Source organism: Syngnathus acus, chromosome 14, assembly GCF_901709675.1.
Source record: "Syngnathus acus chromosome 14, fSynAcu1.2, whole genome shotgun sequence".
NCBI lineage: Eukaryota > Metazoa > Chordata > Actinopteri > Syngnathiformes > Syngnathidae > Syngnathus > Syngnathus acus.
Genome location: NC_051099.1, coordinates 912378 through 940253, shown reverse-complemented (window position 1 = coordinate 940253; position 27876 = coordinate 912378). Strand labels below are relative to the sequence as shown.

The 27876-nt window shown below is 43.4% G+C and overlaps 5 protein-coding genes across 11 annotated transcripts; all 5 read right to left on the bottom strand.

Annotated features, from left to right (window-relative positions):
* Window positions 1-1033: 1033 nt before the first annotated feature.
* Window positions 1034-4111, bottom strand: LOC119133697 (interferon regulatory factor 2-binding protein 1-like). Its single transcript, XM_037269780.1, has 2 exons — window positions 2064-4111; window positions 1034-1965 (listed from the first exon to the last, which is right to left on the bottom strand). The coding sequence occupies exon 1, from the start codon at window positions 3855-3857 to the stop codon at window positions 2091-2093; it is 1767 nt and encodes a 588-aa protein (XP_037125675.1). The 5' UTR covers window positions 3858-4111; the 3' UTR covers window positions 1034-1965; window positions 2064-2090.
* Window positions 4112-4489: 378 nt separating this feature from the next.
* On the bottom strand, window positions 4490-13026 carry hnrnpl (heterogeneous nuclear ribonucleoprotein L). Of its 2 annotated transcripts, none has more exons than XM_037269776.1 (14): window positions 12372-13026; window positions 12028-12123; window positions 11458-11576; window positions 11133-11370; window positions 10974-11059; window positions 10756-10852; window positions 10613-10685; window positions 6926-6994; window positions 6600-6847; window positions 6398-6519; window positions 6121-6322; window positions 5607-5664; window positions 5072-5167; window positions 4490-4991 (listed from the first exon to the last, which is right to left on the bottom strand). In XM_037269776.1, the coding sequence occupies exons 2-14, from the start codon at window positions 12109-12111 to the stop codon at window positions 4930-4932; spliced, it is 1554 nt and encodes a 517-aa protein (XP_037125671.1). In that variant the 5' UTR covers window positions 12112-12123; window positions 12372-13026; the 3' UTR covers window positions 4490-4929. The 2 variants fall into 2 exon arrangements, with proteins under 2 accessions (XP_037125671.1, XP_037125669.1); XM_037269774.1 differs by lacking the exon at window positions 12372-13026 and adding an exon at window positions 7212-7247.
* Window positions 13027-13308: 282 nt separating this feature from the next.
* slc8a2a (solute carrier family 8 member 2a) lies at window positions 13309-22759 on the bottom strand. Of its 6 annotated transcripts, none has more exons than XM_037269767.1 (14): window positions 22616-22759; window positions 21526-21598; window positions 20916-21041; window positions 17915-18289; window positions 17684-17821; window positions 17310-17537; window positions 16983-17246; window positions 16478-16909; window positions 15964-16325; window positions 15638-15741; window positions 15126-15238; window positions 14184-14283; window positions 13811-14080; window positions 13309-13734 (listed from the first exon to the last, which is right to left on the bottom strand). In XM_037269767.1, exons 4-14 carry the CDS (start codon window positions 18248-18250, stop codon window positions 13358-13360), a joined length of 2724 nt encoding a protein of 907 aa, XP_037125662.1. In that variant the 5' UTR covers window positions 18251-18289; window positions 20916-21041; window positions 21526-21598; window positions 22616-22759; the 3' UTR covers window positions 13309-13357. The 6 variants fall into 6 exon arrangements, with proteins under 6 accessions (XP_037125662.1, XP_037125659.1, XP_037125661.1 ...); XM_037269764.1 differs by lacking the exon at window positions 20916-21041 and adding an exon at window positions 19574-19686; XM_037269766.1 differs by lacking the exon at window positions 20916-21041 and adding an exon at window positions 22020-22112 and having other exon boundaries at window positions 22616-22729.
* Window positions 22760-23333: 574 nt separating this feature from the next.
* Window positions 23334-25381, bottom strand: nccrp1 (P1, F-box associated domain containing). The gene is made up of 6 exons (XM_037269779.1): window positions 25140-25381; window positions 24423-24503; window positions 24263-24359; window positions 24074-24169; window positions 23713-23851; window positions 23334-23620 (listed from the first exon to the last, which is right to left on the bottom strand). The coding sequence occupies exons 1-6, from the start codon at window positions 25279-25281 to the stop codon at window positions 23474-23476; spliced, it is 702 nt and encodes a 233-aa protein (XP_037125674.1). The 5' UTR covers window positions 25282-25381; the 3' UTR covers window positions 23334-23473.
* Window positions 25382-25931: 550 nt separating this feature from the next.
* On the bottom strand, window positions 25932-27696 carry LOC119133695 (odorant receptor 131-2-like). Its single transcript, XM_037269778.1, has 3 exons — window positions 27286-27696; window positions 26967-27130; window positions 25932-26900 (listed from the first exon to the last, which is right to left on the bottom strand). Exons 1-3 carry the CDS (start codon window positions 27314-27316, stop codon window positions 26088-26090), a joined length of 1008 nt encoding a protein of 335 aa, XP_037125673.1. The 5' UTR covers window positions 27317-27696; the 3' UTR covers window positions 25932-26087.
* Window positions 27697-27876: the final 180 nt, after the last annotated feature.

Below are 27876 nucleotides of genomic sequence, written 5' to 3'. Positions count from 1 at the left end.
AACTTTTCACGCAGGTGCGCTTAACGAGGGTCACTTGGAAAACATGTTGGAACGCGGCCCCAAGGACTAGAGCTTGACACCTGTGACCTTTGACGTTGATATTTCCCTAATAAAGTGGCCTGTTACTAGGTACACTTGAAAATGGCGGTGTACCTAATGGAGTGTCTGTGTGATTCCCTCGTTAAGCGCACCTGCGTGAAAAGTTTTAGCTCCTGCTGAACGTGAAAGAAGCTAAAACTTTTCACGCAGGTGCGCTTAACGAGGGTCACTTGGAAAACATGTTGGAACGCGGCCCCAAGGACTAGAGCTTGACACCTGTGACCTTTGACGTTGATATTTCCCTAATAAAGTGGCCTGTTACTAGGTACACTTGAAAATGGCGGTGTACCTAATGGAGTGTCTGTGTGATTCCCTCGTTAAGTGCACCTGCGTGAAAAGTTTTAGCTACTGCTGAACGTGAAAGGAGCTAAAACTTTTCACGCAGGTGCGCTTAACGAGGGTCACTTGGAAAACATGTTGGAACGCGGCCCCAAGGACTAGAGCTTGACACCTGTGACCTTTGACGTTGATATTTCCCTAATAAAGTGGCCTGTTACTAAGGTACACTTGAAAATGGCGGTGTACCTAATGGAGTGTCTGTGTGATTCCCTCGTTAAGCGCACCTGCGTGAAAAGTTTTAGCTCCTGCTGAACGTGAAAGAAGCTAAAAGTTTTCACGCAGGTGCGCTTAACGAGGGTCACTTGGAAAACATGTTGGAACGCGGCCCCAAGGACTAGAGCTTGACACCCGTGACCTTTGACCATGATATTTCCCTAATAAAGTGGCCTGTTATTAGGTACACTTGAAAATGGCGCTGTACCTAATTTTAATACAAACAGATTGCCATACGGTGCCACTACTTGGGTGGTGTTTGTATTCTAATTAGCATTATGTTAATAAATGTAAAGCGGGGTACACTTGCATTACGAAAAATCACAAAGGAGACAAATACTGTTCACACCGCAATATAATTTCAGCAAATGAGTGTACAATGTTGTGGGTTTTGTTTGGTATTTATTGAATAAAGTTTGTAAAAAAACGTTTGTCTGAGCATCTGTTGCACTTTTTAAACAGAAATAAACAGTAAACAACAGCCAGGCAGCAATTCAACTACTGTAATTTGCAATTTACTGTATAATTCATCCACTGAGATCACAAGTATGTTGTTAACCTTTGAAAATGGTGGTGCTAATTCTTGTCAAATTTTGAGAACGTAAATAAAGCTTCATTCTGTGAAAGAAATGAGTGAGTGGTGGCATGGTTCTAAGTACATCCAACATACAACCACTAAAATAAAAAATGTGAGTGGTGGCATGGTTCTAAGTACATCCAACACACAACCACTAAAATAAAAAAATGACACTTGAGTATGATGCCATCTTTGGTCTTCTTACTATAAACAAAGCATAAATGAATGAAATTTGAATTGTATCAAAAATAGAAATTACAACCATATTGAAAGGAAATTCATATATCTGACAGACCTACACGAAACAGAAAGAGATTACATCAATCCAATCCTTGGCTTTAAAAAAGAAAAAATTCTTTTGAGAACATGTTTGACATTCGTTTTAGTGTGTGTGTGTGTGTGTGTGTGTGTGTGCTCCACGCTTATATCGGTCAAACGAACAGTATCAATGTGATCCATCTGTATTTGCCAATATTATACACAAACAGGGAGGGGAGGGTGGGGCTCTTGTTTTATTTGATAAAAAAGGGTGTGCTTTCTATTGTAGACTTTGAAAACGGCTTGATGAAGTCTTGTGTCCTTTAAGCCAACAGTCTCATCATCCTCTTAGACGCACACGGGAGCGAGGGAGTGAGGGAGGGAGCTCTTGGGTCCTGAGAGGCACATGTTGAACTGCAGAGAGGGCAGACTCTGCTGGATGTGGTAGGGAAGTGCTTTGGAATCATCGTCAACAGCCACTACAGAAAGAAAGTAGGACAGGACGGGAATGTTAGGAAATCAAACTTCTACACCTACACAAAGCATGGAAGGAGAGAAAAACAAAATGCGGTCATACCATTGCTCGGAGGACGGCGAGGAGATGTCACGGGTCATTCTCCTTCTTTACTGTCACGTCTCCGTCCCCAGCCAGAATCGTGGAGATCTCGCCCTGCATGAAGGCCCAGGGCACGGTGGACCCGGCCAGGGGACAGCGCTCTCCGCTCGGGCAGTACACCTCTCCTCCTTGGCCCTGGCTGCGGATGAAGCCTCTGGTGCAAGGAAAGCAAAACTTGTGGTGCGGTACCGAGGGACACTGGACAAAATGGGTGTCCTCCAGGCGCTCTCGGCAGAGGGTGCAGCAGAGCAGGGCACCCTGGCTTCCACCGGTGGTCGACTCGCCGCCGCCGCCAGTGCTGCCGCTCAGGCCCGCAGACGCCTGAGAAACTGAGGTGGAGGCGGCGCCCCCGGAGGGGCTGCTGGTGCGTCCGGCCCCGGAGGAGTGGGCCGAGGACATGCCGGGGCTGTCTCTGGCCACCTGGCCAGAGCTCAGGCTGTCGGCGACACCCATAAGCGCAGACATGGGCGAAGGCTGGCTGTGTAAACGAGGGGGGCCGTCCGGAGGGGCGGCCATTCCCGAAAGAGGTTCCATGCCCGGGTAAGCGCCTCTGGACCACACCTCTCTGGACGGGTGATCGGGTCTTCCTTCGCTCTCGCCGTTCTCAGAGCCCGGAGAGGCCTTGCGGCGCCGAGTCGCGCTCTTGGCCGGGACAGAGCGTGCGGCCACCGCCATGGGCGGGCCGGCATCGGGCTGCGGAAGAACCTCGGGGATGGGCGGCTCCTTGAACATGCGCACGCCGTCGTTTAAAAGCTCCGACAGTCCCCTCCAGTCGCCGCTCCCTTGTCGCTTTTCGTATTCCACGTAGCGCAAGCCAGAGTTCACCGCTTTACCGGCATCCTTGGCGGAGTCGCGGAACATCTGCCTGACAAGGTCCGGAACTCCAGAAAAGATCAGCCCAGAGCCAACGGGGTACTCCACAAAAACCTTGAGCTCCAACTCTGGATTGGCGCTGGCGTCAAAAGCCAGAACCCGGCCCATCAGATTGTGGTCTTTCCTGAAGCGCACAGTAAAGGGCACACAGGTGCTTAAAGCCAGGAGAACATCCCGAACAACTTTTGGTTTGTTGGGCCAGCCTTCCACCTTGCTGCGCGCTACCTCGTTGAGTTCAGCCATCATTTCGCTGTTCCTCCACGCCGCGGGGTCGATGCTCACCAAAGCAGACGTGCTCGCTCCCACGCCCAGAGCCACAGCCTGTCTTCTCGCAGCATCGCTCATGATGGGGCCGGCTGAGACGGCAATAGGAGCGGCCCCCGTTCTGGAGCCTGATATTGGCGCTAGGAGCCCATGTGGGGATGCGACTAAGCCCTGGGCAATCAACGCATGGGATATCGTCCCGTGGAGACTCGGAACAGCGCTGGCCATCGCCCTGCGAGTGTTCGGGCTCTGTCGGCTGCTTTCTGATAACGCCACATCCTCCGCTCTGTGCAGACCATTAGGGAGGCGAGAAGATGCACCGTACTCACCCCTACCCCTGTCGAGACGGTCTCCGTGCGGACGCCCGGCTTCCATGGATCCGGTCGAGCTGGCCTTGCCCTGCTGCGGGCCAGGAGACCTGCCCTCCAAAACTCCATGCGTGCTCTTCAGTTGTCTGGCTGTTTCAATGAGGAGCTCGATGCGATCCGCGCCGTCGTAGTTAACGCATCCCCGGCACACGGCTTCGCTAAACTCCCACAACATGGCCCAGGGCATCTTGGGTAGATCGCAGAGGTAGCACCATTGGCGTCTCGAGGAGGGCTGCGATGTGGAGGACATGTTGTTTACAGGCCCTCGACCAGGCAAACTTTCTTTGCTAGGCCTAAACCTTGCGATCAACGTTTCCGACGATTCTCCCTTCTTCAACCACAGCTCACCACATAGCGCACATTTTTAAATGATCATCTAGCGAAAAGTAGCTCAATAGACCACTGTATTCGATCACATTTAGTCATTTGCAACGTCGTCTTTCTTGATTTGGTCGCGTCGATCCGTGCAGAGGGAAGTCAAATCTCACAGGACACCGGAAACACCTACGTACTTTGCGGCCCGGGGCATCATGGGAGTTGGAGGCTTTGCAGCAAATCTAGTCAGGCGAGACTAACATCGAGGCAATTTAACATGTAACTATAGTTTAATACACAGTATTGTAATCACATACCCAAATTCTAATGCAACTAGTAGGACTATAAATGTGTGGCCATTTCACAGAAAAGGAGAGAAGGGTCAGAAATTAAATCACAAACAGTACAATTCAAATTTTAACATCGCCATGCTCTACATTTTTCTATAAAAAAAGCACAATTCAAATATTGAAGAAAAAAATCCCATTTGAGATATTGATTACATGTATTGTGTTACTGTACTCTAGTCAGAATTGTTCAGACACTCATTAGGTCACAGCTCACTCCTACAATGTTTCCAGATTCTTTATTTATTCTTAAAATGTTCACAGTACCTATTAACTAAATGTTACGTGATCATCATTTGGACAAGAGGATCCCAACCAAACAACAGTCATGTTTAGATTTTTCTTTAAAATCACATAGCTGCAATTTGCTCATTACACAGCTTGCCAATAAATACATTATATGGTTGTTGACCTTGCACAGTAAAATCCCTTCCATTTCAAAACAAAAGGCTGGGTTGACATCGAAATATTTCAGATTGGGGGCTTGATAATATATATGTACATTGCAAAGAAGAAATACTGTCATCACAAAAATATCATAAAACACAACATTCCTATTTATGTCAATAATGAGTGAATATTTTAATAGGACATAAGAACAGAACTACATTAGAGTTTATGAAAAGAAATAAAATGTGACATTGTTTGAAGCGGTTGTATTTAGCTGCTGGCATGATGGGTGGTTGAGAAACATAACTTCAAAGTGTAAGGGTAAGGCCCACCTAGAAAAAGAAAAGGGGAAAAGCATTGTACACATTCCTTGAGAAGCTCGAGATAATGAATGATCGGTGTAAATCCTTACTGGGGTTTTTCATCTGGTGATGGTTCATCATTGCCAGGGCTTCCATGGCATCATTAACGGATTCCCACTCAAGCAAACCCGATGAACTTCGCTCACCTGTCGTGCCACACGAGACAAAGGATTTCATGGAAACATCAAACTCAAAGATATGATATGGCTGTTGAAAATTCCTTGTCATTTCTGACATATTAGCATACAAAAGCACTGTTATGCTTTGTGTTGTTTTGGATTGATGTTGGGCATCTTTTGATTCAAACCTTTGGGTGTATATGAGCCCATATGCCTTTCAAGAATGAACAATACTGTTGCAGTCGAGTGGAATCCTTGCATCGCCAGCACCGTTCTTTTGAAAATAAACAGCCTTTTGCTTTTTCGTTCAATAGCGCAACCTCTTCTGAACACTTAATATTGGTTCGAAACCCAAACATGTTGAGTCATGAACAGTATTGTAATCTCATTATGGGTGAGCTGGCTGGCACTGCGAAATTCCATTCCTTAACACAAAAAACATTTTCTACTCATGGTCTGTACTCACTCTTCCCACTGAAAAGTTTCACACTTGAAGGGCTCTTAACTCCTAATTCATCGCAGATCTAGAAGAGGAAAACATAGCTCAGTGAAAATGAAACCAATACCACCTTGTAGTACTTTGTTACAGAGGATAAAAAAAAACAAAAAAAAACTTACTCACCCCTTTCTTTGTGATGTTAAAAAAAAAAAAAGAGCCCAAGTTAACCATGTCAATATGTTTACACCGTTAATGTGATCGATGGCTTGTACAACTCCACGTAAAAAAAGAAAGAAAAAAAATCTTTATGGCTCTGTTCACACTGCGGCTACATACATCAGATTTTTTTTCATGCAGTGTGAAGAGTACTATTCTGACTTTTCCCGAATCCGAGTTGGGCCGCTATTATATAAATATTGTATTGTTCAGATCACAGTTTACATCAAAGGCTGAAAACGTTTTGAAATGGTTGTTTTTTTCCATCCCAAAAACCAGCCATTTAATAAGGCGAGACATTTTTTAGCCTTGTGGCTTTTCTGACCTGGTTGAAGATCTCCTCAGAGATGTCAGGCTGTGCGTTAAAAAAATGTAGGACATTGGTGGGGTGTTGGATTCGGTTCTTGGCTGCCTGCTCTGGTGAGGTGAAGCGGTTGTTGCGAGAACCATGGAAGTCTTTGAAGCTACTGCTGTTGTCTTCCAACTGGTAGCTCTGTCCCGGCACGATAGCCTGCTGCTTGGACACGCTGCCGTGCAAAAGCAATCGATTAGTACCTGGATCATAATAATGCCTCACTTTTAACATTTTCTATCACCCTTACCAGACGTTGAGTTTCTGTCCAAAAAGGAAGTTGTTGTTAAGATGGGAGATAGCCCTGTCCACAGAATAGCAGTCCCCCATCTCCACCATTGCAGCTCCAGGTTTGCTCTTCATGAACTTAACCTGCAGGAAAAGGAGATATGCAGGTGACAACATGCCGACAACCTTTCTTTGAACCAATTTTGAAAAGGAGCATTCCTCACCCTCTCCACATTCCCATAGAGGCAGAAGATGTTAAAGACCTTATCAGCGTTAATCTTTGACGGCTCAAGACCGTATACCATAAGTACGGGCGAGTCTGCATGAGGGCCGTACTCGGGGGGCGGTGGCCCGTATCCCGCGCCATAGCGCTGGTTACCACGGCCACGTCCGCCCATACCGGGTCCCATGCGGTGGGAAGGAGGCCCGTAGCTGTCGTCGCTGTAGCCATGATAGCTTCCCTGAGGGCCACCTTTATGGTAAGAAGAGAAAAACAAACCAATGACGACCCTGTGCACCATTCCTTAAATCACAATGAAACGATTTATACCATAATCAGGTGGGTGGTCCCCGAGAAGAGCAGGCTGCCTTTGGCGTTTGTTTGGATTTGCATTTGGGTCTACGTAGGGTACAGTCAAAAATAGCAATTCAAAGAGCTTGTCGACAAGAAATCGAGCTGGAAAATTGACATTGGTGACTGTGTGTTATGGGACAAGGTGACAGGCATGCAACTTGCATCTTAATTGTTGACCGACGGACGGTATGATTTCGGAAGCCAACTATGACATAATGGAGATTTGTTTGTTACTGCTACCCTAGTACAAACACAAACACACCTTGTGAATTGTTCCAATTGCCTTCACCGTCAGCATCTGTGCAGGTACACATATACATGTCAAATAAAAAATAACAACCGGGGGGGGGGGGGGGGGAAACACATTTGATACACATGGATAATTACAATCAAATAAAATTATAAGTGTGCAACAGTTTGCATAACAAAACAGTCCATGTGACCACAAAACAACATTTTGGTATGCAGCAGTTGTAATGACAAGAACTGTGATCACCATGTTATGTGCTTTAACCACAATACAGCAGTCATTCATTTGCTCTGACATGAAAACGATTTTCTTAATTTCATTAAAAAAAAGTCACAATTACACGAGTCAACAGCAAATGTTTATGTCTCTAAACATGATTGTGATTCAAAAAAATGTCTTTACATTTATTGTAGCACATCAGGTTTGTGAGATGTTTTCATTTTTGACCTATAAAAGCTTGTGCGTCAAACTGATTTGACCATGTGTTGTATATAATAGCTAGGATGCCACGGAGGGGAAAATGCCACCTAACAATGTTTAAATATCACAGTACTAAATATACTACATATATTATTATTATTACTATGAAAACCTGATGTGCTTGAGAAATAAGAGAAAAAAAATCTACAAACATTTACTTGCATCTGTTAAATAAAAAAATAAAAATAAAAAACTCAATAGAAATTGTTGACCAGTGTTATTTGACCACATTATCCAATCCAACTGGAGCTGCATCATACATTCATTAAAATATATTTGAGCTGCTACCGCTGCCATCAGCTTTTTTTTTTTTGGTACAGTAACTTGACTAAACAAGCGCAAATTTGAACATTGGTCCACAGTAGAAGTCAGTTTTTAACAATTACATCAACTTGTCACTGAGCAGTACTTACAGCACCATACATGAAGTATTGGACACAGTGGGTGGGTAGGTAGGTAGGTAGGTAGGGGGTAGTCTTCAGCAAAGGACGCTTACCCTCCAAGCTCAACTCCTTTCCAATTTCCTTTTTTTTTTTTCTTCTTCACGTCTTCCTTCTTTGCATCCCCACCACCAAAGATAAGTACATCCACACATCCATGCTTGGTTTTTGCTTTTCATTTTTTTCAAAGTTGCTATGACAAGCATCTCTAGCTTACCGTGGTGACCACAAAGCAGGATTAGTGCATCATTTGAGAGTGGGCTGTCTGTCCACAGACACACTGAGCCAAACCTGCATCACACGGGAGGTGTTAAAGGCATCACTGTGGGCCAGTGCAGGGGGGAGAGGGGAAAAAAAAAGAAGAAAAAAAAAAAAAGGAAAATGAAACAGAACAGCACAGAAGGGAAACAGGTGGGAAGGTAAAGGGGGAAAAACAGAATACCAGTCCAAAAATGCTGCGCTTTGGAAGAGGATTTGTAATCTGTTTGCATCTGTGTTCTTATGCTTGCTGAATGTTTCATGCTTGTGTCTTCATTGGATATTTCTTCAGGTGTAAAAATGGCCACTGACTTTGATTTGGTTTAATGGCGGTCGGTCACTTGTAGAAAAAGGGAAGAGTGCTTGTTGCTTGTATATCTGCATGATGATGTGCTGTGATGGCCGTTCCGCATTGTATGCAGTCGGGGGTCGTAGTGTCTGTCGTGTGTTCGCTCGCACAGGAAGGTGGGGAGGCGTGCTGCGTTATTGTTTCGACGAGACGCCGGGGCCTCTTTTGTGTCATCTGTTCCCTTGAGTGTTTGAAAACTCCTTTGTGGATCCCTGTCGTAGTGTTACAGAAGGACTAGCCTGAGGGCCCCCCCCCCCGGCCGGGGCTAGGAAGTGCGTCCGGCAACAACCGATCAATGTACTGTGTCAAAAGTGGTTGCTCCTCAAGGTTCTGAAGATGTGCTGTACTGGAAAACCAGATGGTGGTGGTGGTGGTAGATGCTTATCAACAAGATGGCGCTGTGTTGGCTATAGGTGGTGTTTGCGTGGGTGGCCTTTGAATATTTCTGATTGTCCATCACCCCCAAAATAAAATGAATCATTCCCTTGTAGTGGAGATAGAGGTGATGAAGTACTGCCTTGAGGTTGTGTTCCAGTGTTTGTTGTCCCACTGTGTCCAATGTATCCCAATGACTTATGGCTTCGGGTGCCGATGTATTGTCGCTGTCGAGGTTGTTGTGGCTTTGGCAGCATGTGTCTGCTTGGGAAATGAGGTCAGTCTGTATATGGCTTTGCATGGCCAGAACATGAGGAGTACCTCGAAAGGCAGCACAAATGTTACAATAGTCAAGTTCATTCGATTGAGGGCTTTTTTTTTCAGCCAAACTTGCTTGATTGTAGCCAGTTTTAGAAATGTAGCGACCAAATTGAAACAACACATGGAAGTACTACCTTAAAGGGGTCTCTCCAGATAAATATTTTCTTTGCAAAAATATATTCTGATAAAAGAAAATCTGCCACTCCACATTAATCTCATCAGAACACGGTGATTAGACTAGCGTGGGCACATATTATTGCAAAGAAAATACCTTCAATTCCTGTTGAAACACCTGACAGCAAGGCATATATTTGAACAGTGTGTCTAATACGTTAAAATACCAAACATCCCAGGAAAGTATTTTATTTTATTTTTTAAAGTTATGTGCTTCATTTTCAGATTTACTATCGTGTACATGAGTGCACTTTGAACAAAAACTTAATTTGACTTCAGCCTGCTGTAATTTTATTTCACACGAGCCTTTTTCCAAGGCTCCTCATTTAAGCGTTGAATAATTCAAAACGCTAAGAGTGCGCTTGCTCTATCAATCGCTCTTTACGAGAGCAACGCAACAGTATTGATTCAAATGTTTATGACTGCTTCAATCAAGAACACTCGCCGTAGTGGCCGCTTTATTACTTAGTCAAATTAAAAATCAACCACATTCAAAACGAATATCATGCCAATGTGAACACAATACTTTGCCTTCGGCAAACTAGGATTAAAGTCCTGAGATCAGAGTCCATTTTGTAAATGATGTGTTTCATTTAACAATGACTACAATCTCCAATATGTTTGACTCTTACATTATCTATGTTCCGCTGTGCAGCTGTGTCATTCATGCTCTCGAGGGAATGTGGGACCTAAGAGGTGAATGGTAAACTTGTGCATGATGCTGTGACTAGAGTGCACTGGTCTTTCCTCATGCATAGGACAAAACAATTGGCTGCCAATCAGGTTACCCCTCATGCCCTTAACCGTGTGGCTGCTGCTGCTGTGTAGCAAGAAAATGCATTCAACTGTGATTGTACCAGGGGAATAATGCCTTGGAACAAGAATAAGCATGGCGAGCAAGTGGAGGAAATCAATAGCGATCAAAGGCAATATTCCCATAGTAAAGAAACCTAACATTTAGTGACATGAAAGATAAAGAGGAAGTAGAAAGGGGGAAGGGATGCTAACAAACCTACCTTGGCCACTCAAGTTAGGATTTGTGTAGTCCCATGTGTCCTGGTCATTCTTGAAGACATTTAGGCGTGCTGGCTGTGGATTGAGTTACAAAAGAAAGCCCAAGAGTAAATATTTGGACAAATGATGACATTATACCTCATACCTTGGCATATTCAATCTTCAGCGTGCAGCAACCAGAATAGATGTCTGCTCCATTGAGCGAGGCTTTGGCCCTCTGGGCACTTTGGACAGAGTCAAATGTAGCAACTGTTGAGTTAAGGTGACCTTTTTTTCGAAGCAGATTCATAGTCATTCCTGAGCTTTCTATTTGTAATATATATATATTTTTTAAATATTGTCCACAAAAACAAAAAAGGATATTCAACCATGGCCTGAACACCATTCTTTCTGAAGATGACGATCCGCTGGACAGGCCCGCAGTTGTTACATATGGTGTACAACACGTCCTGTAGAAGTCAATTGGAACAATCAAATACCATTACAAATATACTTTCTCTCCAAATTTCAAGTTCAGTTTACCGTGGTGATTGGGTAGATAGGGTTGATGATGGTGAGTAGCAACACGTTGTTCACACTCCGCGTGTCGTCCGAGTCTCCTGGCCGGGAGATCTTTTGGCTCGTGGAATAGTTGATGAAGGCAGGGTGGCCTCCAATGTAAACCTGGTTCTCTGCTGCATATGTAACAGCAGAGGAGGATCCATTCATGTCCTCATACTCCACTAAGGCCTGGCGCTTCTTGGGCATCATTACCACAGAACTATGACGAGGAGGTAAAAATCCATCTTGGTAAGGAAATAATGAATGAAACAAGCTTCAAAGCCAAAATGTGCTAGTGGATGAATACCTGACCGTCCCAAACTCTTGCAAGGCTTCCACCAAATCAGTCTCCACAATACCATCAACCAAGCCCCTGATGTGCACCACCGGGGAGGGTAAAGGTTTATGGGGATCATCGTAGCTTTCCTGAAAACAATGTCATCGCAAAGATGCTCATAAACAACGAGCAAAGCAATGTGGGAAATAAACCCATCTCTACCCGAATAAATGACACGCGGCCAAATTGGGGTCTTGGAATGAAAAGTGCATTGAGGTTAGCTCAAACCATTAGCAATTATTAACAGTGGACTTCGACGTTAACGGGAGGGGAAGAAGCAATTCGATTTGGAATATTAGGGATATAACAATGTTTTAACTTTGACGGCTCGTCTACTAAATTATCTAAAACTCTCAGGAAAGAGACTAGTTGGAAAAGGCGAACAATCGTGTGATCACATTTGTGTTTGCTTAACCGCTAGCTTCTTGGCTACTGAAGCGCATGAAGGTTTTGTAACGATATACATGTGTCGAAAGCTACATGTCGTGAAATAAACAAGTGCGTTAACAATGAAATAGTGCAACAAGAAGGCACGTCTACCGTTGTCATCCCTCCGTCCTCAGTTTTCTGTCGTTTTGTTGCTCTGCCTCCTTCTCCGTAGAAGCGCCCCGCAGCAGCAGCCATGTTGTCCTGCCCCTTGTGCCAGATTAATGATGCATTCAAAATCAATGGGACAGCGCAACTTCACGTTTCAAACATGCGAACTTTCGCAGGAATTTGATGAGGCTACAGTAAACGATTTAAGAACTATGTATTTGAGAAAGAAGGAAACACTTTTTTTTTTTTTAAATCCTTGCAAAGAATCACTGAGATCACGCTTTAACATTGAAGACAATCTGTGCTCTTTTTGTAATAATGGCATTGAACCAACCGACCATATGTACATTAGCAAAAAGTCACATAACGTTTGGTGTCACTTTCAAAAACAGGAATGTGGAGATCCCTGCAAATAAACGATCGAAGATCTCATATAAAGGCTCGTTTTACGTTTTTTCGACGGCCAACGTTTAAACGAGAAACAGCAAACGGCTCGCTCCCGTTCAATGGAGATGGCAGCACTGCCCCCTGGCGGATGGGAGAGGGATTTGCTCTCAGACGCCTGTGTGTGCGCGTTTGTTTATTTCTGACATTTGTAATCGGTAATGATGTTTAGTTGTGTTTTAGAACATGCAATGATTTACAAATACGGAACATGAAATTACAGTTTACAAATCAAAACAGATGCATTTTTTAAGGGCGAATCATTATATTCTAATCTATCCTTGCCATAATGTGACTTAAAAGAAATAAAAATGTCTGCATATATTAGTAATCCAACAGGAGTCATTTGTAGTCGCCAAAAACGGCCCAAATTGCTTAGAGAAACACATTTAGTAGCCCGATTTAGTAGCAAATTATTACAATTTAGTAGCAATTCTAAACTACAGTTGATGACAAAAAATATCAATTTGATAGCACATAAACAGGGTAAATCCATCATATACAGTAGTAAATGACAACAACCAAATACAGATATGTCATGACAAAATAGAATCAAGCAAATATTATTTTGAAGCTATTTTAAAACGTGAGCCATTTCATTCAAGAGCCCCAATAAACGTAAAGGGGAAAAAATTCATTTCTAATGCAGTTTATGAGTCATAAAGCATCAAGCCAGCCTAAAATTCATTTTGACAACCATGAAATTAACACAATATACTCCGTATTAATACAATGGATTCTTGCTGCAATAGATATGCAGGTTTACATGTCCAAGTCTACGTATTTATTTGATAACATGCCAGAGGTGGTGATAGGTCTTCTAAAAATCAGTTCTTTCCAAAAGAATACTGTACATCTTTGTGCAGTGAGCGTTCCCATCGCCGCTTTCTCAGAAGCCTTTTATATGGCAGTAGGCCTCCAAACTAGAGAAGAGAATGTAAAGGAACCAGAGTCCAAAGAGAAAGAGTGATGTCAGGATTTTGGGGATCCGTGGGCCTCCCAGCTCACCCCCAATAGAGGGCCTCCGGCGGATCATCAACGCTCCCATTGCGAAGAAGGCAAAAATGGTAAAAAGTGTGACGGAGAAGGCCAGTGAGCCAACATCCACACGAAAAACTTTACCTTTGACTTCCCAATAAATGGCAGCCACAGACCAAGCTACACCAATACCTAAAAAGACATTCACTGCATTGCTTCCAGTTACATTTCCCACTGATGCGTCTGCATATTGGTCCTGGGTTGCAGCCACTTTGCTGGCAAAGGTATCTGGGGATTCAAAGTTCAGCATTAAAAATGGCTGCAATGAATGAAATCGATGAGAAGCGCTCCATGCTGTACGTACCAGGCAGTGAAGTCCCCAGGGCTACAAAGACCACTGCAGTGACCGTGTCTCTCAGGCCAACTGTGCAGCCAAAATGGGAGGCAAGGTCTCCAATAATGGCTGTTAGGATCCCAACCACAGATATTGACACGATAAAACATGCCCACCCGTTCCAGTACTGAGTCGGCGGGACAAAAGCAAAGAGGACTTTCCAAAAAATGCACAACATGTGCATGAAATAGTCAAAGCAGTTGGGCATCGGTTGATCTTCGCCCTCGTCATCTCTATCACCTGTTAGAAAGACGACAACAAAAAGTGTCAATTCCAAAAGCAGATAAGGACGGACGGACGGACACGAAACTCATAAGATGGCTTTTTCATGATAGCCACTGACCTGCACTGACGGTGACAGCTTCAATGAACTGCTCCCTCCATGAACGTGAGCCAATCACAGCTGCTAGGTTTGTATCTTTAAGGAGTTTATCCACAGTATTCTGTCAGATGAAATAGGCTACTTTAGGATTGTTCAGTAATTGCAAGCATTTTTTTCCTGAGACATTACAAATGAAACAATAAAGAAAGAAAGAAAATCTATCAATAACTCTGCATGTAAACAATCATTTACTACTACACAAAGTAAGATGAATATCATTATAAAACACCTTCCTCTTTTACACAGAGATTATGTAACAAAGCTGCCTGTAACAATGATCCAAACATCATGCATAATGGAGGAAGGTCAACACTACCCGAAAGAGTGTTCGGGATTAGCTGTACCGCATATGTCTCGAAATAATATTTTCCAGCTCTGTGCAGTTTTTAAAGATAAGGCCAAACAGAACAGGCTTAGCACACAGAGACTCAGGGGTGTCAAACACAAGATTCGCGTGCCAAAAGTGGCTCACTACAATCTTACAAACTTTACTTGTAAATAGCCACAATACCATTTCTATTTATGTCATGCAATCATGTCAAGAAAAGGCATGAGGCACAAATACGCAGCATTTTCTGCATATCCAAAGGTGTGAGATGAGAAACTGAAACCAGAAATACTCCATAACAACAGCACACCGCCCAAACCGTACCTGGTCAAGCATGCCATTGGAAGTCTGATGAAAACGTGCCATATTGTTAGTCAATCTACATGGTTAAATCAATGAGATTAGGAAGGAAGTCACCTTCATAATTCATTCAAATGAATAAAATGTCAATATTAACTTGTGTCCCACTATAGAGATAAAAAAAAAATAAAAAATGAAAAGATCCATTTTGGGTGCGGTCGTCAGAAATGCAATATACAGTGGATTCATTGTAAGGTAGTCAGCCAGCTACACACCTTAAAGTCACAGGCTTCTTCTATGATGATCTCCATCCTGCTGTGCTCTCCGAGAATGGGCTTACCCATCTCAGAGATCCTCCTAGCCTCTTCCTCCTCAGGGCTGGGGTGACCTGTCAAGGATCAAGCAGAAATTGACGTTGATTAGGAGATGCTGTGCCTGCCGCCATCAATATTTGCCGGCCGGCCGGCCACACGTCTGGGAGTCAAATTTGAAAGGTTGCTGTAATTTACAAAGTACCCTCATGCATGTCAAAACTCAGTGTTGGCTCAGAAATGAAGAAAATAAGAATGCTTAACACTGCACCCTTCAAAGCAACCAACAAACAAAAGTGTCTTACCCTGATTAAGCAGTAATGCTGTCAAAAATAAATCATGAATGTTTCCATGTTGGTATGACAACAAATCATTTGATATCAATCAAGCAATCATATTCCTTAACCCTAAAAACATACAAATGTAAAGTGGCTCCGCTTGTGCAATAAACAAACAACACATATTTAGTGACTTACCAGAGAGTCCTCGCTTGAGCCATTTCGGCTCTTTGAGCACTATGAAGAAATGTTCCCGTTTTTCATACTCTTCCACATTTAGAATGTGAATTTTCAAGGTGTTGCTGGAGGCATACAAGATATACACAAAACATAGTTAGTACCCAAATTAGGAATGGGAAGCCAAATGAAATGTGGACTCGTCATTATCTCAACAGCTAAAAGTAACATTTCAGCATTGTTTTGACCAACATCCACATCTCAAATATTTGCTCACATGATGTTTAAAACAGCAGCAATGTACGTTCTTCCGGGGGAAAGCCAACATTTTCTTTGATTTTCCTCACCTGGTCTGTTCATTGGTAAACTCCAGCTCACCCTTGGCCTGCTCGTAGTCCACTCCAGCTTTGGCACTGCCGTCCTCTGTGTGATATGGTATAGAAACGGTACCCCTGGAGCCTGAGTTCCTCACCACTGTCGCCGTCAGTGTGCCTGTGCTCTCACTCACCCGCAAAACCCCCTGACCAAAGGTGAAGATGCCAGCATGGTCATCATCCAAGATAGTGACAGTGGCAACCAGCGGCTCCACCAGTCTGCCCTTGGGTGAACATCCTGTCCCTTCATCACCACCCTCCTCTAATCTCAAATTTTGAAGACGGACAAAGAAATGTTCGTCTTCTTCAAAGACGTCATCGTCCAAAATGTTTACCTAGGAAAAAAAAAAATCTTGTTTATGATGAAGGTACATTTGCCATTAAATTCCTATCACAGCTAAAAACATATCGATCTATTTTTTGGTGTTCAATGACATATTATTATTGTTATAAATATTATTGCCACGCCATTTTTTTCTTTGCTCACCTTGATTTCTTTCCGTGTCTCTCCGGGCTTAAATATCAAGGTTCCTTCAATAAAGTCATAATCAGTTCCAGCATTGGCAGAACCATTTTCTGTACAGTAGTCCACATAAAAGGTATTCTGGGATGTACCGCCATCAAGGATCACCCAAAGGCTTAGAGTACCACAGTTCTCAATACACTGATACTGGGCACTTTCAAAACAAATGTGAGAGCATGTAAGCTTGTCATCTCCTTGTCCGCTACGGCGTGAATGTTGAGAAGCATGTCTCCTCAGTAGGTTTCCAGCACCTATCAACAAGCGAGTCGCCTGGACACGGTAAAAAGCTCGACTCTTCTTCTGACGAACCAAAGTGGAGTAGTTGGCCATTTCGATGAGCTGGTCGAGGTTTTTCTCAGGGTGTTTGTCCCGTAGGTCTTTGAGTTTACGAACCACCTATCAATGAAAGAAAATAATTCTGTTTTTAACCACGTCTTGCCATGTGGAAAAAACCCCCAGTCTTCCCTACCTCATCTTGGCTCTGGTCCATCTCACTTGGCGTTTGTACAGACACTGTCACACTCGAGGAGTTTCTGGGGCACGAAATGCCATCGGAGTTTTTTTCATCGATGATCATCTCAGGGCCACCTTCCATTTCCACCACAATACCATGTCTTTTGTCAGCACGGTAACGTTTGCGAAGATATTTGTAGAAGAGCAAGCGACGGTCAGCGATCCAAGCCAACAAGACACACACCGGGAAGTAAAGCAGGGTCACTGCGGCTTCCCATACCTTGCGATACACAACGGCAGCTTTTAGTCATTTGCAATTGCCGTCAAATGTGTCGAAACGCACCTCTACGATCCCAGGCGAGATGACGGCCAGTATGAGATAGAGCCAAATGTAGGCAAAGATACTCCAGAAGGATGTAATAAAAAACACTCGTAGGTGTTTGATCTTGCGAGACTCTCCGTCGGGGATCACCCACACACATATGCCGATAATCACAAACATATTGAAGGCGGCGCTTCCGACAATGGTGCCTGGGCCCAGCTCCCCTGCATGAAAGTTATGCCCGCATACCTGTCAAGTGTACAAAAACAAAACAAACAAATTCAGTGCCATCGACGGTTACTGACGTCAAAGCAAAGGTAAGTCTACATTGTACTTTTGAAGTTGTTATAAAACGAGGGCGCTTTATTGTCACGTAAACCATTTGGGTTGTATACCTCAATGACAGAAAGCAAAATTTCAGGAGCGGAAGAGCCGAGAGCCATGAGTGTGAGGTTGGAGACGGTCTCGTTCCAGATTCGCACAGAAGTTACTGTTTTCTCTCCATTGGGTTTGGTAATGGTTATCTCTTTCACCTGCAACAGAGATTGATGTCAGAATCTGCCAATGATGTCATCAAAGTGTCTGTAATGCCAACGTTGACGAATTGAAACGGATGTGACCCATACCTGAGAGGTAATGACTTCAATTGATGCCATAAAACGGTCTGCAATGATGGACACTCCAAGGAAAATGTACATGAGACAGAGGAAGTAGATGATAGCTCTTCCTGCCCTCTCCCCTTGAGGAGGGTTGAGTGGCAACCACACCGGCAACAGAATCCCAGCTTTACACACCACCTGGCCCGCACAAACCCGCTTGCCAGATTCTGTGAAATTAGGTGACTGTGAAGGGCCAGATGCTCGTTCCATAACCTGTGGCCTGAAGGAGGTGCAAGGGTTGGAAAGTAGAACAAGCCCGAGAAGAACAGGGACTGTTGGAATGTGGATAGGTATTGCTTCCATATCTCAGAAATGCCTGGGGGGAGCCGCTGGGTCACAAGTCTGAAAAAACAGATTTTGTTTTTCAAAATAGATCTCATCTGAAGCAAAACTTTGAAAGACTCGAAGGAAATGGTGCCAGATTTTATTCAACCTAAACGTGTCCGACTTAGCATATATCCACAAACACAAAGGCTTGGAGATGAGCTAAACGTAAACTGATCTGTCTGAGTCATCTTGTCTACTTATCAAAATGACCTGTGAGAAACTAAAGACAGAACGTTAAGCCATGCAGCTCTTGCGATTGTCTTTCTTTGGCAATGCTCATTCATCCCAATTAAGAACAGGCAATGTATTTTATTTTTTTCTTTCAAAAGATTCAGAGCTTCGTAACAATGTCTCTGTAATATTGATTTGAAAGATACGAGTTTAATATCATGTGTACAATGATGCAAAATGTTCCCATCAGTTGCTGTGCACATGTTTACAACTGACACCAGTCTCCTTCACACCCGATAAACAGCCAGAGTGTTTTGGGACCTTGTGCGTGGCAGCCTAATTTATTTATGGCCATTATAGCTTTTAAAGCTGCTGACCAAACAAGAGCTTTCAACTCATTATGGCAAAAGCAATGCAAATAAGGAAAACAATACGGATTGAAGTAGGTGTCACTTGAAAAGTAAAGCAGGTAGTTGATTCTCGGTAGGTGAGAGTGACGGGCTGTTCCTGCTACCTCCCACGCGGGTGAAGCTACACTGCATTGTGCGTTGTGACTTGAAACGGATACTTGGCTGCTGCATCTTTGATGCAGCCTGAGCTCTGCCTGATGGTTATACAGTTGTGATTCAGGAACACAGCTAACAGAGCTGCTGCATCACATTTCACTTTCCAAGCAGTGCTATGGTTACCACCACCTCAGACTAAGAACCGCCTTACACCAGAAGCTCTTATACACAAATGTTCCAAACAAAACACAAAGTAGTAAAAAGTGACTCAGTTGATGAGGTTAATAATAATCGGACTCCTCCTGATAGCATGCTAGCATTAAGCACATGGTTAACCAAGGTTTGTTAAAGAATTATAAGGTTGTTTCCATGATATGTCAAAACTTTCCATGATGCATCATCACTGCAAATGTTTAGCAAGCTTGCAGTGTCCCACATACATAAATGTTTTGTTATGTTAGTCAATGGATACGTGACCTGCAACAGGAAGGATGTGGTTTATTTGCAATCGTGTTATCAGACCATTTTAAAACACAAATATATATAGAGATGCTTTTAAACGACCCAAGAAGTCTGTAAATGCAGATAGAATGCTTTCAGGTCTTTTCAATTGACTTCATACTTTGAGAGAAAATCACTCAATCAGGGTTTTGACTTTCCGTCTGCTGTGTTGCGTCTGTTCCTCAGTATATTATGAATTACCCTCTGCGTATAAATGACCACCATCCATGTTTTCTATGAAGGAAAAAGCAACGTAAGCCACGCGTAGCGTGTCCACTACGTCAAAACGGCTATCAATCTGGAGAGGAATATAAGCCCGTTTAATCAAGGTTAAGGTTTAGTTTACAGCGTGCCAGGCAGGGACAATGCCTCCCTCCGCTGCACATGTTCAATGATATACAGTACTTTTAGCGGACTTCATTGAGCTCTATTTAGACTACTTCCTTATGCACATCCCATCAGTGAACTTAAGCGATCTTTCATTAGTCATGGAGAATACATCGATTCATTATTGTACGTTCCTCAGTGGCACAATTAAGCACTTTAAGCAAGCTAAAGAGCAGCAACCCAGGCTTCTTAGTTAGCTTCATTAAAGCAAACAGTATAACAATGTACTATATTAATCATATTGTTTTTAGGTCATCATATTCACTTTTAAGTTTGTATTACAGTTGATAATGTTGAACGTTAACTTCCTTCAGGAAAAATTGTTTTGGAGACCAGATCTTGTCCACAATATGTAAAATGGCACCTCATTGCTGTTATACTATATATCATTTGCAGAGGGGATTTTTGGCGTACTATTAATAATGCACTGTGGAAAAGCAAAAATGATTTGACTCATAGTAAACAAACATTCGAGTCAAAACATTCGAGAGTCCCTCAAATGTCTTCCTGGATGCTAACTCCAAAGGACAGGACAGGAGGGAGCGAGAGAGAGAGAGATGGAATGAGAGAGGCTTAATGAAGCCGGACATGAGGTGGACACATCAGGCTTTTTGACAAGCTACTGACAGCCAGGAGACAGCAGCTTCTAAGGTTTCTATTACATGAGATACTCAGTCTGGGCATTGGCAACCTTAGAAGTTACCAGTTCTCTCCACTTTAGGTGGAACGCAGTGCGCTTTGAAAAGAAATATTCAGCACGGGCATTTGGCTTTTAATTCGTTGCTGTTGTTTTTAAACATCACATAGGAAACCCAAAATGTGACCGGTGTGGACGAGATTGAGATTCACAGGTGTAAAGAATGATTACCCATCCTAAGGTCACTTATTTCCTACCTAGAGAAACACAAAAGTCACGTTATGCACTAGTTCCCTTTATTATTCATGGCAGTTTCCGGCATTGCCGATTTACGAATAACTAAATATTAACAAAAAGTGCCGAGGCGATCAACAGACCTTAACATGTAATGAACTAGTCAAGACAGTGAAAACAAAATGGACACATTTTTTACACTTACTGACAGTTCATTCTCTCCAAAACGGGGGCTTTCACTAATCTAGGAGCATTGCTGCAAATTCCTCCTCTCGTAAACGGCATGATCAGCAACTTAGTATATGGCACATGATAGACTTTGGACAGTTCCCTAAAATTGAAATAGCCCAGTCCATCAATAAGAGACAACTAATCAATACTATGTGGGTAAAGCAGAGCCTTTCAAACATCTTTACTAAATCATGGGGATGAAAAGTTTTCAGTGGGGGAGATAACAACACCGTTTTACTGATTGATCCAGGGGGAAATGTGAGAGAAACGTGAGGTATAGTATAGCCCTTTGTCCCGTGGCACCTGAAATGGCACGCGTATCATTGCCTGTGCACAATGCTGGAGCACTTGGGTTGCTACAGTGGGGGGCGGGGCGGGGTGGGGTGTGGTGGGAGCGAGCTTGCATTTCAGCCAAGTAGCAGCAAGCTTTAGCAGTCAACTTTTAGCTTTTATCCTCAGAGCCACAGGACCTTTTTTTTTTATACTACATGTTTTATTTGATATTATAATCAAGTCGTGGTGGGTGCTGTGTAAAACATCAATCAAAATAGAATAAAATTGATTTGCAAACCTGAGCTACTTACTGTCTCAAACATGGGCTGCAGTTATACCGGGATGGACGATGTTCTCCTGCACCAGCCACAACATCGGATAAACCTGCAATGAGACAGCATGAGTGGTCAATTCGGACATATACGTAGATATAAACTGGAGGTTTTTATGGTTGTTCTCATGTAGCTGATCAAGGTAAGCAAAAGAAAATCTCTCTGTATGAGGGATTGTTGGTTAGGGGATCTGCCTCGTAGTTGTGAGGTTTGGGTTTCAAATCTCAGCGACTGCCTCCTTGTGTGGAGGCTGCATGTTCTCCTCATGCCTGCTTGGATTTTTTCTGTTCTCTCCCCCTCAGAAAACAGAGCAGAGTAGCCCGTCACTTCAAATTTGAAAAAGAACATTTAGGTGTGCGCACTGTGAATTGAGTTGCAAAGTAAATATGATCACTGAATTAGTGATAGTTACGTTTTCAATCTGCACTGGTTCTTTGATCTCAAACAAACGATTTGAGGTCGCATGACCTGACATGTTTCGGCTTGTACTTCCGCCTTCATCAGAGTGTCCTTCAATCTGCATTGTATTGTGCAAGGTTCAATTGATGGGACTTTAAGTCTATAGCCTAAATACAAGTGAAACCTCGAGTTACAAAGGTTTTGCGCCATTTAAAAACAAACATTGATTTAAATACTATTTTCAGTATCCGAACAAGTGGAAAATTTGCCTCCGCATCTCCAATCAGAAATGATAGCTTTAAAAGATGAAAAGGCGTCACTTTTTGTTTTATTCAACAATTTTAATTTATGGCAAAATGTAAATGACATTTTATCTAGTTTGTATATTTGTTGATGTTTCAAATGAAAATGGTCATTTTGTTTTGAATATTAAAGGACTATTTCATGTGGCTTGACCGAGCCCAATTGGATGGAAAACTGCAAAATATTTTGAGCTCTGAACTTCTTTTTGTCGACTTCTTTGTGTGCCCTGCAGATAGATGACTGTCAACCAGTGCAACCCTACCTACCTACCTACCTACCTACCTGTTGCCCAAAGTCAGCTGTGGCTCCAGTTCATTCGCGCACTTCTTCAGGACAAGCGTAAGATATCGTCTGTTAAGTCTCTTACCTTCTGGTTTTATGGTACAGCTCCGTTGATAGGTGACATTGTTGCAAGTATGCAGGATGACGACTATCCCGGATCGTCTTAGAGGAAAAGTCGCGGAAAAAAACTTTGCCGGTGGACGCTGATGCTTGGTCACGTGACGACGCGCACACTGTCTCCTCCTCCCAAGTTGTCCCAACTCGAATTAATCATTGAATGGATGCGAAAATGATCAAGATCACCGTGTACATACGAGATTCATTGTGAGTAGGTTCAGATTCATTCTTTTCCATCTTTTTTATTCTTATAAATCTTCTAGATCGTATTTTTTTCGCCATGGCCCGTGTAAATAAATATACTAACGTAAACGATATGCTTTGGTTTAAAGGTGAGCTACATTGAATCTACAGGATTTGTCCCAAATGTATTACCAACTTACATTATACCTAGTGCTTAATCATTGAATGCAAACGTTTTAGAAACATTATAGACATTATAATGGATGTATTTTTGTTTTATCAAGTTAGGTGTGCGTAATTGCATGGCCCAGCAGGGCAACCACACAACAGAAGAGAATAGAAGAGAAGAGAGAGAAAAAATCCATTCCATTCCATGTGTAACATATTCTAGCAAGAGTTGCATGGTATATAGTAGCCTACCAGGGACATTTTATTTTTCAGTCACAAAGGTCATGGCCCTAATGTCTAGCGTGCAATATAATGTATGACAATCAAAAAGGGAATTGTTTCCGTTTTGGAAGAAAAGTCTGTACATTTTATTCAATTTGTCCAAACTTTTGTTTTGCTTCTGTGAAGGCAGCCAATGTATTGCTATAATCTATCATCTGAGGAAATCCCAGCAGCCTATTGAGAAAAGATGCGTCTATGAGCTGCTTTTGAGTGGTTTGACAATAACTGAGCTGCCGGTAAACCTTGTGGCGTAGAAGCCATTCAAAAATTGGTTCTTCACTCTGTGCAAGAAGTGAATGTACCTCACGCCCGGGCCATAGCCAGAGAACACGTGTGACACCTACAGGTCAACAGAGAGGCAGGCAATGAAAAACACATGTGGACGTCAAACCAAAAGAGCACATTGGGTGGAGGGCGGCAAAAGGAACTTACTTCCTTCCACGTGAGGGAATAGATGCTCAAGTCCTCAGTGGGGTTGACAGAGTGCTCGGAGATCACCGTGCTTTTGTCCGCACCCAATAACTTCACATGGAGTTGGTAGATTGACTGATGCAGTTGACTCTCCTCATACCTAGTTCAATCAGAATAATAATAATAATAATAGATTCATTTCATTTCAGGCTGCAAACACAAGTACTGAAACCTGAACTGAAAAAACGAATTATGTACACCAAACATAAATATTACACGCATGCACAATTTGCAGAAACCTTGATGACATGCATCATTTGAACCAGGCTGATAAGAAGCCATATGATAATGTTGCACAGTCCATGATGAGTGAGTCACCCACCAGTCTTGAATGACTATTTCTGGTTGAAACTCATCCAGCAGCTCATCCCATAGACCTTCTGCCTTTAGGTCCAGAGTCTGCTCCAGTGTAAACCAACTGACAAAGAAAGAGAATATTTTGCATATCATGATGCTAAATGTAAATATAAATGGATTCTATTCCTCCCTTACCATCTGCTCCACACATTACCTGAACTGCGGTAAAGCACAGATCACAACCCCTGCTGGAATGCCACTGGTATCTTCAGGGAGAACCTCTATGTTGGTGGTCCAGCCAGTGAAGTCACCTTCAAATTGAAATTTTCTAATGAAATCACACACTTGACAGACATGCAAGTCGGTGTCATTACCTTCCGGTTGAAAAATGGGAGGGCCACGCATGGGAAATTCTGGCAAGTCGGGTTCAGGTGGAGCCATATCTTTACTCAACCCTGTGCATTGAGGACAAAGGGGCAAACGCCACACCTGTTGAGTTAGCAAATATGACAAAGCCATGTGTTGCAGTCACACCCAAAATCACACGTAAAGGGAGTTTAGAGTGCATGTTTTGGGAATGTGGGAGGAAAGCCATGCAGTCATAGGGAGGGAGAACATGCAAAGTCAACACATTTAGTGAATTACTCACTTGACTAGCCGTTCAAAAAAAAAAAAAAAAGTGACAAGCAACAAATCTGTGGACTTTTGTCATTTTAGTGTAGACTTATTTAGACTTTATTGTAGACTAGATGTTTTTTTTTAATCAACTCAACTCACATTTTTAAATGGGAACGACAAAAGGCCAAAGGTTTTGCAAGATGTTGTAACCAAACACTCTCCCCTGTGCTCATTTTTGGGTTTGAAAATACCCTCGAAACATTTTGGATCAATTCAGTGCTAAACCACATTCTTTTACAGTTCCTAAATCACATTTCAATGAAGTGTTTGATCATAAAGACAAATGACAATGACTATAAAGTGGGATTCCTCAGTCAAGTTCTACTTGCAAACGAATCATCCCAAAAGTCAGACTCAGTCATGGAAACACAATGGGTTGCTCAGGTAAGCTAGTACAGTTGCGTTATTGTTACCATAAGGAGACGAGTTCTTGAGCAGATTCCTCCCAAATGGTTTGGCTTCATGCACAGACTTCCAGTCCAGGCTTTGTGGTGCCGGCAGGCCCTGCAGATTCCACTCATCCTCACATTTCTTTTTCCACTCAGCGGCACTCATGGTTCAGGCAACAATGTGTGTTGTGTTTCAAGCAGGAAGTTCTTTAGGACATTTATTGCAGTGTGAGTGTGTGCACACCACACCCAGTGTGTTGCAACGTAAACAAGGCCATGCAAGCTGCTGTCCAGACTCTTAAAGGCACAGTAAGCTTTTTTTTTTCCCCCTTAGTGTCTTTTCTGCAAGTTGTCAAAGATGCGCTTTTGTGTCTATTTGAATTGAGCTTTATAAACCATTCTGCCATTTTGCCGGGGAAATGGTTTTTTTTTTTCGGAACGGAGAGGACATTCCATTGACAATGTACTTTACATGTATTGTATTATGTTTGAGGCAGTCCAAGGAAATCCCGGACGATTTTTGAAATTCCCCCCGGACGTTTTTATAAGTAGGACCTGAAAAAGATGGTGACCTCCAAATGATCTCGAAGCTAAAGAGATTTGGGAGTTTTTCCTTGGCCTCAGGGCATGTTGTTAATATTTGGCCTGTGAAGACCTTTGAGTTTCTGTGATTAGGGCCTGTATACATTTGACTTGACTCGATGCCGATGGCACAGGGTCATCAATAATCTGCGATGTCATAAAATGACAATTTTGGGGAGGGAGGCTGCGTGTGCATCAAACGTTAGGCTTTCATTTCAGAAATGGAAGGAAGACTTAAGCAGAAAGCGCCTGTTTTATTGAACGAGAATTCCAACCAGGTGACTTTGTTTCGACTTTTTACTTGATGCAGAAATGAAATGTTGTGTTCTCTGCAGCGGAGCATCAATTTCATAAATGCGAGAACACACACACACACACAGTTGTAGTTAGTTAAGTTGTTGGTGCTGTGCCGTTGTTCTTGCTTTTTATTTCTGCTGAGTCAGGGCCGCAGTTGCAGAGCAAGTAGTGTTTGAGGTGTTTCCTGAAGCACTTGTCCCTCACGCCGTATATGATGGGGCTGATGGCGCGGGGCAGGACCTGAATGAGGATGAAGCAGCCGAACAAAGAGTCTGAGTAGTTCTTGGGGAACCAGCGGAACAAAGCTTGCTGGAGCGCTGGAACCGCATACGTGGTCATGCACAGCAGAAGCTGAAAACCGTGCAGCATGACAGTCCTCTGAGCCTTCTTGGCATCCTTGCTGGCCGATTGGGCCACAAAGAAAATCTTGAAGTATGTGAAGAAAATGACCGGCCATACAAGCAACAGGTATATAAGGTACGCATATTTCTGCTTCTCAGCCAGCAGCGGATTGGGGAATACGTTTAGTCGTGTGCAGAAGACCCGAGATGAGAAGTACTCCGGCGGCTCGGTGGCCAGCGTTACGAAGAGGTCCGGCAGGGTGGAGATGAGGCTGCAGGTCCAGATCAAGGCGATGAGGGCCAGAGTTCTCCTGACCGTACAGATGCGAGCGTGCTGAAGCGGAAGACACACGGCGATGTAACACTCGGCCGCCATGCACGCCAGGTTGAGGGGCGTGTTCTCATTGGTGAGGGCGGCCGGCAGGAGTAAAGCGGCGCACGCCGACACGCTGATCCTGTAAAGGATGTAACTGATCATGAAGAGGATGAGGCTGATGGTCGTCTGGATCATGTCATTCACAGCCAGATGGAAGAACAGGATATAGCGAGGGTCCGAGTAGAAGATCTGAACATGGATCGAAAAATTCAGGTGCATATTAAACATCCCCAAAAGTCCAAGATGGTGTCTTACCTGGTGCTTGCAGAAGGTGTAGATGAGGCCCACGTTGATGTAGTTGATGGACAGTCCCATGGCAAGCACCAGCAGGTTCTTGGCCAGCGCTTTGCTCAGCGAGTCTCGGTACTGGATGACGGCGCTGGCGTTCCCCAACGCGCCTTCGCTCATGTCCCCGCACGCTAACGACAAATTTCAATATGATATCATTGTCATTGAATAAAATGTAAGTGCTCATGAAGATCCTGAGTGAGAGCAGTGTGGGCATGCGTGGCTGTGGCTGTGGCTGTGGCTGTGGCTGTGGCTGTGGCTGTGCAGTCAACGAGTCAAGACTCACCTGTGTCAGGTGCATACACCTGAGTCCCCATGCCAGCCCTTCAGCTATCTTTTATACCCCAAATTGGATGATCCAGCGCACATGCGCACAAACACACACACGCACACACAATAGCACAGAATGCCACTGTAATATTTTGCAACTATTTCTGAACCGTTCACAAATATAAATTTAAAGTTTTAAAACAATCATATTTCCCTGTAGAGTTTACATGAAATGTTTATTATTTATTCTGGACTTATTTTTGGTCCAACATTAACATGTTTATACTGTTAAATTATTTGTTGTGTTTCTTAGGGAAATATTCCAGCGATGAAGCAGAAAGATTTCGCTACGTTTTGGGGGCGGACATATTGATTTTCGGCCCGTGTATTTTGCGTGGCAAGAATGACGTTTGAAGAATACTGTCTACCAAGTTGAAAGCATTCTTGCTCTACTATGACTTTTTGCATTGTCCAGGCAGTCTGGTCTCACGTGCCCGCTCGTCCCAGTACCTTGGACAGCGCCCTGCCCCGGCTCACAACAGTAACAGCCACGTCACAATGACACACGCACCCACCGAAAGTAACAACTCCCACCAATTTGTTTAGT